Below are 12,355 nucleotides of genomic sequence, written 5' to 3' on the forward strand. Positions count from 1 at the left end.
AATTGCATAAGAGATCATAGAATAGATGCCAGAACCCTCATGAGGAATGTTATGCCGCAATGTCAATTTCGGTGGCCCTATTACAGCTATAATCTGTTTCAGCCTAATTTTACAAAGAAAAGCACTGCCGCCCTTTGGAGCTAATCAGAGCAACGAAGCAAGTTTTGTGAGAGCTCTCCGTAGGAGGGGTATACTCCCACAATACGTTGTCCCGTCCCTCAGCCAAATGTTCCGGTTGTCTCGTTGGTGCCGTAGCTTTGGTAATGCCCTGTAAGCTGCAGAAGGATGAGTCAACCTAGTTCTAGTAACAGTTCACCTCACGTACGAATATGACCAGAAAATGCTCATGCCACCCAAGGATGAGGGTCGACAAATTTCCCAGCGTACGGTCTCCGATTTTCTTCTTGAGGCCCAGATGATGAGCTGCCTCTTGAGTTTTCTCACTTCATCCCCCTGGTTACGGATGGTTCTTGTCTCTGGTGTCCGGCCCTTGCAGCTTGCCTCCACACGTTTGTTGCCCTCGTGGTATTCACTGTGATTCTCTGAGGAACCATCGTACTGGAACAAGAAAGTAACAGCATACAGTGAATGGACGAAGTGAGACACACCCTATACTCAGGGGCAGATCCAGAACTCCGTTTGGGGGGGCAGAAAGTTTGTAAGGATGCTATTCTCCCCTTCTTTCATGTGCAACGGGGGGTCCAGCCATGTCAAATTGCCCTACGAGATGGGGGAGGGGGGGTCGACTTTGTTTGGGGGGGGGGGGGGGGGGGGAGGGGGGGCGGCCGCCCCCGTCGCCCCCCCTTGGATCTGTCCCTGCTTATACTTCTAAATTAGATAAGTACTGTGGGTCTTACTGCATGACGTGCCAAGCGGAGATAAATATTATCTGGAGCTTGACGGGAGGAGGAGGGGTCTCGACGCATGCTGGACGACAGGTGCCAGATGCTGCCATACCCACAGGGTATCCTGACGAGAGAAAGAAGACAGGTGTGAGTCCGGGAAACTGGCATGCATGAGCAACACTTTTTTTAGAGGTGCCTTCTGTTAATTCCCTTGAAGGGACATCCATTTGACTATTTAATTCAGAATTATGTTCAATGTGCCCAGTCAACTTGCTTAGCCTGTTTGCAAATATATAACAACTGATAGTCACATTTTATAATGTTGCGGTTTTTTTTGTTTTGTTTTTTTTTATCTTAAGCTATGATGACATCTTCTCTTTTATGATTTTACAGATTAGCAAATCCCAGGTTCGGTCCTGATCCGCGTCATTTGCCACGATATTTATATTTTTCCAGTAAAGTGGTGTGCAAGCTTCGATACGAGGAGGTTGCGCGTGAACAAGCAATTCATTACGCTCGACCGTTTTACAAGTCACGTCCGGCGTACATACGGCTAAGAAATTAACCGAGTCACATGCACTGCGTTGGAGAAAAGACGATCGTGCCATGGCCTGACGCGAAGGACAGCACGAGCACTTTAAAATGTTTGCACTCACCAGCAACGAACTTGAAACGGAATCCCGGAATCTCGAACGGCGAAGTGAGTCCCCGGCTTTTTGGCTTCTTGCCTGAGCAGGCCCATTTAGAACACATTCATAGCGTGATTCGGTAACTCACGTGACATTAAAACGCCAAGCGAGGATCCAACCGAAAGGGAAATGTACTAGGAAAGAGAAATTCGCAGAACAGCAACACCCACAACCCCCACAACGCCGACAACGCGACCGGCGACATGGCTTCGGTTAGGGCAATGAACTTTTTGAAGCTAACGGTAACTGCTCGATTTTTTCTTTCCATGTTGGTTTATCATTATTAACTAGCTTATTATGTTTCCTAAAAATATTAACATTAACGCACTCAATTTAGTCAATTGCGATTCTTTTTTACCCTGTTTTTCTGTTTGTTTTTGTTTTACAACTTCAGTTGTCGCCATCCGGCTTGAGGAGCGCTGTGTATAGGAAGCGAGCATGCCGGCCGTGTCGCGGCGGTCGCCTATTGTTCGCCGCGACCTACCGGTAGCCGCCGCAGGAGCATCGGGGAGCAATGGCGACGAACAGCACGGCAGACAGTGTCCCCGTCGTGATTACGAAGGAATTTAAGGCAGTTACGAATTCGGAAAGTTCCTTCGGTAGCCGGTGCCGTCGGCGCAGAATCATCGGGAAGTAATAGCAACGAACACCACAGAGGACAGAGGGCGATTACGAATCCGGAAAACTTCTTCGGTAGCCGGTGCAGAATCATCGGGGGAAGCAATGGCGATGAGCAGCACAGCGAGCACAGCGGATAGTGTTCCCGGGGTGATTACGACGGGGTTTAAGGCGGTTACGAATCTAGAAAGCTTCTTCCGTGGTACCAATATGAAGAAAGGAAAACTCCTTCGTGAATCTGGCCGCGTGTACGACGTGAAGGAGGTCCGTTTCGACGGACAAGTGGATGTCACGGAGCGCCGTACTCCGCTAACAAAATTAAGCGTGCCCGCAAAAAAATGTAGTTGGCGTTGAGTGGACCGTGGTAATTATGTACGTTTATTTCTGAATCAGCTTGACAATAACTGGGCGATTTTTTTCTCGCCGTTCCGCGATTCCCACTACTATCTTCCTGTAGGCTGATGGAAACATCCAAGTGTAGGCTTAGGGGGGCGACCGCACTCCGCTTCTCGATTCCGGTGAAGTATTTGCCGCATACTTTAGAGTTTGCCGTCGGTGTCGATGCTGTTCCATCGTCGCTAGAATAGAAAAAAGTTAATTGTATTATTCGTCAGCAGCTGAAACAAAGCGCGAACAGAAAGGTAAGAAACGCCACTAACCTGTATGGACGCGCAAGTCGCACCAGCAGGTCGCGCAGTACTCCGCCTCGTACGGCCGTACGGCTTCGAAGGGACGATGTAGTACTTCGTGCCGTGTGCGATCTTCGACGTACTGTTGCAGCCGACCGCGCAGCAATAGGTGAGCGGCGTTTGGCAACTTCCGGTTCCATAAGGAATTTCGTTTCACTGTTGACAAACGACGCCAATGAGCTGCGAGCCTGTGCAAGCAAAATACTAAAACCTCCAGACTGTAGTTTTCAGAACCATGCTTAGACAGGCTTGCAGATCATCATCGTCATTTGTCAGCAGCTAAGTAAAATTTCCTAAGGAACCGGAAGTTGCCAAACGCCGCTCACCTATTGTTGCGGCTTTCTTGGTGCGGAATAGCCATCTCAGAAATTACAACGCTAACCCACTACAACGCACAACCAACGCAGCGACTGGCAGAAGCTCCCCGATGCGATGGACCCGTTTGCCGCTAGGGGCGCCCTGGTCGGGTCTTGAATTAGATGCGCACGGTTCCTATGCGCGATTACCGGAAGTGGCCTTGAGTGGGACCACTGGTTATGATTCCACTGTGGCCGTAGCTTCCACCATGGTGCGGCGAAACTAGCGCCGCTAGGCGCTGCGGCAGTCTCGCGAACTAGGTCTGGGTTGTAAACTACTTGCAGATGGCGCCACGGCGCCACTAAAGCGAACAGCTATCATCATCATCAACGTGCTCACCCCTTTTCCTTATCCTCTCCCCTTCCCTCCTGTCTTTTTTTTTCTCTTTTTTCGACCGTTCTTTTTTTTTTATGTATGCGTGTGTTTCACCGTAGGAAACAGCGCGAAAATCAGACGAGGACGAAGAAGAAACACACGGGACGAGCGCTCGTCCCGTGTGTTTTTTCTTCGTCCTCGTTTGTTTTTCGCGCTGTTTCCTACGATGAATTTCCACCAACTCGCCCAACTATCCATTCTTCGGCTTGTGTTTATCGCGCGTGCGTGTACGATGATGGGTGGTGATGCGTGTTGAGATTTGGCGTGCGGCGCGCGCTCATGCGTCTGTGTTAAAGCATCGCTTTTTCACACTGTAAACACGGACGTCGCTTGATTCGGACATCTGTGTTTGCTGTTTTTTTATCGATGCCTAACAACAAGCACGCGTACACTGCACACAACCTCGCCAAGGAAACGTCATAAAACCGGAAGATTGAATAAGACGCATTTTATTTGAAGTCATTTCACGTTCTAACAAGTATTTACAGAATTGAGAGAAAGTTTGCAGGAATACACAAACAATGATTAAGTCAGCTTTATGGCGAGATCAAGAGCATAGATATACAAACATGTAACATGTGACATCATATAGAAATAATTGCGTTCACTGGCATCTCGCCATCTTTCAATTAGCATTTACATATTTTACATATTTACTTTATTACTACATACGTCTTAAATAAGCAGTTTTCACAAATAGCACATCTCATTTATTTAAGATCTTACCCATGACATTCAATAAAACGTTTACAAGAAATTACAAATTACTTTTATACCCCATAATGCCGTCCTAGTCATCACACGAAAAAGCATACTAAAACTCCAGTGCACAGCATTCGAATTCTTTTTTATACAATGTATGAGCAACCTTAAAAGTACAATATACAATATGCAGGGAAGTATTGACAGGATTTTAAGTAACGAATATATGCACCAAGTTGCCACACAGCCAATAAAAGAAACTCACACCTCGAGCAAGAAGCAAACAAGCCGTTCGCCGCAGAGACGACGTTCGCGGAGTTTGCTCAACGGCAGCAACTTGAACTCTGGGCAATTTGCATAGCAGATCCATTCACTGGCTCTATTTGAAAAAGTAAGCGGAAAAGAAGAAAAATAGCGCGCATAACATAACGCGTTCACTTCTTTCAGTATCGCGCGTACGAAGTTTGTAGTCTCACCTGTCGTCCGTCGCAAAACGAAAAAAAAACTGCAGTCAGCGGATTTTTTCGTATGCTGGCACCACTTTGCTGCACAGTAATATCGATAGACAGCAGCAATCCCGCCGAACTGAAAGCTGAAAGAACCATCTAACGCGCAGACCCCAACCGCCGAAGGTTTCGGTTGCGCTCGAGCGTTTCGCGCACGCCGCACGCCACTCGTCCGACTCGCCCGCACGCGCTTCGAAAGATCAAACAAAAATAACGGTCGATAACGGATCTCTCCCTGAACGCCCATGATTGGCTGAAAGCGCGCAGACTGATATTATGGTGGCGAAGATAACCTATGCGACACGACGCTCAAAACTGCTGCGGTAAGACTGAGAACCACGTCTGGGTTGGAACGAATGAATGGACGTACGAAGACTTATAGATAGACGTACGGAAGCTTCATGTGGCGCCACACTTTGGCCACCCGTGGAACCTCAGAGCTGCATACGGCTGACTCGGAGACAAAGCCAGGCTGGCCAGGCCAGTGTTGCCAGATGGAGAAAAAAAAAGTCAGCAGATTGATCCCCAAAAAGTCAGTAGATTTGCACGAAAATCAGTAGATTCCACGAAATGTGTGTTTTGCCATGTTTTGCTATCTCCATTAAGACACACTTCGAAGAAATAGTATAGAGTAACAAATCACATGGTAATAAGCACAAATAAAAATGAAAGAAAAAAACAAGACCAGTTATCGAGTAACTTTATATGAAGGACAAATTAAAATGGCACCATAAATGTTTTTGTTTAGTCATTATTGACTGTTTCGAGGATTATTCTTTGAAATCAAGACTGAGGGCACTTTTGGGATCACAAGGCGACAGTGCGACGTTCACCTGACGTTATTATTGAAACGAAACCGAAACAAGACGCTCCGGCAAGTGCGCGCGAACATGTCCAATGGAAGTCCTCTGCATGCTGCCATCTTTCCTTACTGGGCTGTGGAAGGTTTTTGAAGCAACGCTGTTGGTCCGGAGCACTGTTGAGGCTACGCGTCGTCTGCTGCGGGCTTATTTCTTTTTCGCCTGACCCAAAGTTTGCGTTCAAACGCGGAGAAACTTCATTCGTTAGCTTTTTAAGCCACCGAGGAATAGGATTATATCATTTTCTTGCCACAGTCTGCCAAATAAAAGAAAATAACTGAAATTTGGATGTCGATCCCATGCATTCCGCCGAACGAATGAATGAAAATTGCGGCTCTCTCCGCTCAACTCGAAGCTATTCTAGTAGATTGTAAAGGAGCAGCCGAGAGTTCAGGCGCATGCACAAACACCTCTCGCTCTGCGCCGCGGGCTGATTGGCTCACGCGGGAGAGGGACGTTACGGCGAGATCATAGACTAGCCAAACTCTCTCCATATATGGCTCTGGCCCGGATGTCACCGTCGAACCTGCCCAACCTGCCGAACCTGCTCTGGGTGAATAGATAGATGAATATACGGCTACGTCACTCGAATAGGACGGCCTTCTGGACCATCTAGACAGTGCTTCGTTTTTAATTCTGGGACATTATGAGTTTCCTTTGATGGGCGACACTGGGAACTGAAGGGGCCATATAATAAATTTTTAATATGTTTACTAAAAAAAAGTCAGTAGATTTTCTTGTTTTTCAGTGAATCAGTAGACCCGGAACAAAATCAGTAGATCAACTGATAAATCAGTAGACCTGGCAACACTGGGCCAGGCGCGCGCGCGGATAACGCCCGCTCGCAGCGCCCGCGTAGCCTCGTAGCGGATGCGCCTGTCCCTAACACGTGACATGCGAGAGACCGCGAAAGTTCTCCGCCATCCCCCCCCTCCCCCCCCCCCCCCCCCCTCCCGGCCACCCACCCCTCCCTCCCCTCCTCCAGCCACGCATATGCGCGCCCACAGTTTGCGCGCCCGCTGGCTGGGATCAGACCCTACTGGAACAAGGGGAGCGGATCGATTCACCGATCACCGTGCGATTCCAGTGCGTTGCGTCTCACTGGATTCGACTGGTTACACCCAGAATCGCGCTGATCGGAACTGTCCAGAAGTTTAGAACCCCGCGGACCCGAACTGGGACCGCTCCGATCTGACATTTTCGTACGGGGTATCACACAGAAAACAAGGATCGGAACAAAGACCAAGTAAAAGGCGGACTTATGCTACAAATCCAGTTTAAAAAAAAAAAAAAAAAAAACAAGCTTCGGAGCAAAGCGCAAGAGGAGAAGAGAGAAGTGAATCTCGCTTTGTTTTAATGCCGAAGCAAATGTTGTATTTACATTTTTCGCAGTTTCTATATACACTACCTAGGTAGCGCCACTGTCCACCATTGCGCCCGTGTTTTCAGGGTCGCGTCCCCGTGGCGTTTGAACCCCATGTTGTTTACCGATGAATAAACGGAGTACGCTACGAGCCACCAACCGTGTCGGTGTCGGACGCCTCTTTCCTTCCGGGGCTCCCGCGCCCCCGGGGCCCGGCCCCGCCGGTCACCACCTCGTCATGTAAGACCCCCGTCTATCCCGCAGGCCCGCGTGGGCTTTGCTCTTCGTTATTTACTCGGGTGACCGCCTTTTCTTTATTTACATTTTTGGCGACGAGCAATTACCACATTTTGGCGACGAGGACGGGATAAATTTTTTTCCGCATTTCGCACCTTCGCGCCCGCGAGGCTTTATTTCGCCGCGGCTCTGCTTTTGAGCATTGTTTCGAGAGGGTCCGAGCGGTTGGTCATACTCCCCGTCCGACGGACCGGACGTGTATTTCTTTTCTCCTTCGCGTCATCCTTGACGTTCCAGAATGGCAGCTGCGCAGAGTCGAGTTCCCGCAAATTTTCTCAGCACGCCCGGCAAACCGATACCTCACCTACCTCGAGGCGATCGACGCCGAGAATTTTCCGCCGAAACGGAAGAGGGCGATTTTGTTATCCTTAGGAGAGGAAGGAAATCACGTCGTTGACGCTTTCGACTTGGCGGGTCCAGCCATTAACGCGGCGGAAGATGAGTTTCAGGTGTTGTTGTCCGCTCCGGACACCCACTTCGCTTCCACTCAAAACGTCATAGTCGAGCGTAGAAAGTTCGTCACGAGGGTACAAGGTCCAGGCGAGACCGTCCTCGAATATCTTGGGGCGCTGAGACGCCTAGCTTCGTTCTGCGATTTCGGCAAGGCTTTGGAAAGCCGCGTCGCAGAAATGTTTATTTCGGGGATCCCTAGCATGAAGTGCAGGAACGTTTAATCCGAGAGTCCAGTGGAGCTAACGCACCTAAACTCGATCGTGCTGTCCAACTAGCGCAGCAGTTCGAGCGGACATGTCGAGATTTCGATTTTTTTCGGCGTTTGTCAGACAAAGATCCAAACGCGTCACACGTGGTACAGCGTGTTCAAGATGACCGCGATCTTCAACCGTTGAGCGACCAGCATGTCCAAAACGGCGAGGCACCTTCCCGGAGGCGTGTACCATAATCCTCCTCCCCCGTCTCCCCCGAGCGTCCTTCTACCCCTCCTTCTCCGTAGGGACGCGAGTTGAGACCTCCTCCCCATTCCATCCGCCGCCGTTCGCGCCGTTCATTTTACCCTCACCGAGGAGCTCATCGTGCGATTTTTGTTTCTTTTGTGGCCGCAACGGTCAAGCGCGGCAAGATTGTCCGGCATCCGGAGCTACGTGCTTCCCGTGTGGGACACTTCGCCAACGTATGCCGAAGTCGTCCGAGGGGCGACCAGGATCAATGTCAGCTGCCCCTTCCTGCTGGGCGGCGGGCCTCTGCCCGCGGCTACTGCCAGCATCGTCAACTTCAAGCAGAGCCTGGTCCGACAAGGACGTTCAAGGCTTCACGTTCCCAGACGACTACAGCGACATCCCAGCTACCACTACACCAGTGGTCTCAAACTCATTTGAGTGTAGGGCCAGATAGTCCTGTTAAGAATGGAACCTTCGGCGACCTTCTTCCGAGTTTCAACGCTGCGGAAACGAGTCAAGACGAGTCCGGGACCGTCGCCCGCTTGTCGGGGCCTGCGCGAAACGAGTCCCGACGAGTCCGGGACCGTCGCCTGCGTGACGGGGCCTGCGGCAACAAGTCTCAACGCGCCCGTGACGTTGGCGGGACGTGTGTGTGTGTGCGTGGTGGTTGGTGCGCTCGGAAAAGGGAGAGAGGCATGGCCTAACTGCGGAGAACTTTGGCTACGTCGCACTGGACGGCGGACTTTTCTGCGTCGCACTTGACGGCGGGTGCCTGCATCGCACTGGCTGCCCTGGCGGAGAGTGAGGGAGAAACGGACCCTATATAAGGCGGAGCGCGAGGCTGCTCCGTTGTTCTCTCTCGGATTTGACGACTGTATCGCTACCATGTAATTAAACCGTTCGTTACGTTACCAAGTCTCCCACCTCCACTGAACCCCTGGGTTCTTCACTTCGGGGAATGGACGTCGTCTCGAGCCAGGAAGCCTCCGGACGTGCGGCCTAAACCCCGCCTCGAACAACTGGTTGGCAGCAGTTGGGATCAGACCATGCGACATCGTGCTACATCTGTGGGTGAGCGTTTGGACTTTGCTTTGAGATTCGCCAGGCTTCAGATTATGGGTAATTAATTTTGAACTGCTGGGAATCCTTAGTGTTTGACTCGTGCGCTAGGTTTTTGTACAACCTCGCGACAAGTTTTATAGCAAAGCCAAAGCTAAAGAGCAGCGATCATGGATCTAATGAGGTTACTGAGAACAGATTTACTCTGTTTATGTGAAGAATTTGGTGTGGAGGTGGAGCAAAAGATGAAGAAATCTGAGATCAGTAAAGCAATTTCAGAGAGCGCGGAAGCAGAGGATATTAAAATTGCGTGGGAATTACTTCAGAACGCTAAAAGTGAGGCTGCAGCAAAAGAGGAACGAGAACAGGCTGCAGCAAGAGAGGAACGAGCGCAGGCTGCAGCGAAAGAGGAACGAGAACAGGCTGCAGCGAGAGAGGAACGAGCGCAGGCTGCAGCGAAAGAGGAACGAGAACAGGAGCAGGCTGCAGCAAGAGAGGAACGAGCGCAGGCTGCAGCGAGAGAGGAACGAGCGCAGGCTGCAGCGGCAGAGGAACGAGCGCTAAAAAGGCTAGAGCTCGAAATTGAACAACAGCGATTAAACTCGCAGAACAGTAGAGTTGGGGCTCCGGTACGAGCAAGTGAGGCCGAGTCGTATCAAATAAAGAAGCTCCTGCAGCCGTTTAAAGTTGGGGAAGACGTGGGCCTATTCTTAGTTAACTTTGAGAGGACATGTGAGAAGTTGAGCTTCGCCCCAGAAACGTGGCCGCAACGGCTTTTGACTTTGTTGCCCTGTGAGGCTGCAGAGGTTGTCGCGCGCCTTAGTACTATAGACGCGGACGACTACGACAAGGTGAAGTCGAGCCTTTTGAAGCGGTATCGCCTTTCTGCCGAGGCGTTCCGTCTAAGGTTTAGAAACGCATCCAAAAAGAGCAGCGAGGGCTACTCGGAATTCGCGTACGGGCTTAAAACCAACTTGATAGAATGGTTGAAGAGCGAGAAAGTGTACGAAAGCCGAGACAAGGTAGTCGAGTGTGTGTGCCTCGAACAGTTCTTTCGTAGCATTCCGCAGTCAGTCAAGCTCTGGGTGCAGGATAGGGTAGGAGTCGACTCTGTCGAAAGGGCCGCTGAGCTAGCCGAAGAGTACGCAACGCGTAGAAAGCTGAGCGGAGAGGACAGCGAACCCGGCCGGAGCGATCAGCGCAAGCCCTTCCAACAGGGAAACGGCTCGCGAGAAAAAAGGCCCGAGAAGCCAGAAACAGGACAAAAGGTCCCAGAAAAGAGCGGAGATCCCTCGAACGGAGATCCCTCGAACGGAGAGGAAGCACGGAAAAGCCAAAAAGGGCAGTTCGAGGCAAGGAAGCCGTTCCTGTGCTACAACTGTCAGGAGCCGGGACACACAGCGGCCAGGTGTAACAAACCGCGGGTTGTGTTCTCGTACGTGAGCGGTAGTGACAGGGACCTGGAGCTTCTTCGTCCCTATCTTCACGAGCTCCAGGTAAACGGAAAGCCGTGCAGGGTGCTTCGTGACAGTGCAGCGACGATGGACGTTGTTCATCCGTCTTATGTGACGACATCCGACTTTACTGGAAAGGTAGTTTGGATCAAGCAGCTGCTCGAGAAGCACAGTGTCTGTCTGCCTATGGCGAGAGTAAGGATAACTGGCCCGTTCGGAGAGCTAGTGACAGAGGCGGCTGTCTCGCAAACAGTTCCGTTGGAGTATCCCTATTTGTTTTCTAACCGGTCAGATTTCCTGCTGCGCGAAAGGGGTCAACAACTGGGAGGAGGACTAGTTCAGTCGTGTACGAGGTCCAAATCGCGTCAGCTCGCCCCTTTGTTGACCAGTAAGCCAGAGCCAGAAGCAGCTAACGGGGAGCAAGCACTCCCAGAGTTGGAGGCAGAGAAACGGGATGAGGGGGTCCGGGTTGTAGAACAGCCCGACCTCGTAGCACTAGAAAGCTTACGCCGTCCCAACGCGCCGGCGAAAAAGGCGGAGGAAGACGGGATCATTAAAGGATCTCTCGTAGCTCCGGCGTCACGTAACTTTGGTCCTCTGTTACGAGTAGACAGAGCGTCTTTGACAGTCGAGCAGAAGAGCGACCCTAGTGTGTCAGGGTTTCGCGGTACAGCTCAGGAGATTGCTAGGACCAATGTGACGGGGCATGAAAAAGGCGGATTGTTTTATCGGCGCTATAAGGACCGCATTTTCACGTCTAGAAATCACGTGAAAATCGATCACTATGACTTCAGCGTAAGAAAGAGGAAAGGCAAATTTAACAGCAATGCCGATGGGTTGAGCAGATTTTTCTGATATCACCAAAAAGAGTAGGGATGATCTCAGAGGTTTTCGTCATCCACGGGAATGAGGATCGAAGTAGGGGGCACTTCGTTAAAACCCCAAAATGACCTCACAAATTGCGAAGAGTTTTTGTCTTTTTGTATTTTGTTCATAGTGACCTCTTTGGAAAAATGAGTTTTGCTTTGGCGACAGCGGGTCTCGATACCCGAAATGGTCCTAAGGTTTTAAATTGCATTGTTTTGGCAAATTTTGGTAATCCGTAATCCAGTCTGGCGGGTCTCTGGCGGATTCCGAGCGTTTGACTGCGGTGTGGCGTGGTGTTGTGGGGGACGTTTCCGCTGATGCCTCCGTTGTGAGAGGTTTGGGAGTTTGCTTAGTGCTTGCAGCATCTTCTCAAGGCCTACTCCAAGCCCACCTCTTCAGGCCAGCGATAGTATCACCGGCCATTCGAGGTTTCCCTGGCCCCGGAGGGGCTGTTAAGAATGGAACCTTCGGCGACCTTCTTCCGAGTTTCAACGCTGCGGAAACGAGTCAAGACGAGTCCGGGACCGTCGCCCGCTTGTCGGGGCCTGCGCGAAACGAGTCCCGACGAGTCCGGGACCGTCGCCTGCGTGACGGGGCCTGCGGCAACAAGTCTCAACGCGCCCGTGACGTTGGCGGGACGTGTGTGTGTGTGCGTGGTGGTTGGTGCGCTCGGAAAAGGGAGAGAGGCATGGCCTAACTGCGGAGAACTTTGGCTACGTCGCACTGGACGGCGGACTTTTCTGCGTCGCACTTGACGGCGGGTGCCTGCATCGCACTG

At 51.0% G+C, this 12,355-nt stretch overlaps 1 protein-coding gene across 1 annotated transcript; it reads left to right on the top strand.

Annotated features, from left to right (window-relative positions):
- Nucleotides 1–9,600: 9,600 nt before the first annotated feature.
- On the top strand, nucleotides 9,601–11,787 carry LOC120847644 (the record flags this gene model as incomplete). Its single annotated transcript, XM_042292647.1, has 2 exons — nucleotides 9,601–9,645; nucleotides 9,781–11,787. Coding segments are annotated over 2 exons (1,830 nt in total), but the record flags the coding sequence as incomplete, so codon positions are not given.
- Between the last annotated feature and the right edge of the window lie 568 nt (nucleotides 11,788–12,355).

Source organism: Ixodes scapularis, unplaced genomic scaffold, assembly GCF_016920785.2.
Source record: "Ixodes scapularis isolate PalLabHiFi unplaced genomic scaffold, ASM1692078v2 PGA_scaffold3__209_contigs__length_174095766, whole genome shotgun sequence".
Classification (NCBI taxonomy): domain Eukaryota; kingdom Metazoa; phylum Arthropoda; class Arachnida; order Ixodida; family Ixodidae; genus Ixodes; species Ixodes scapularis.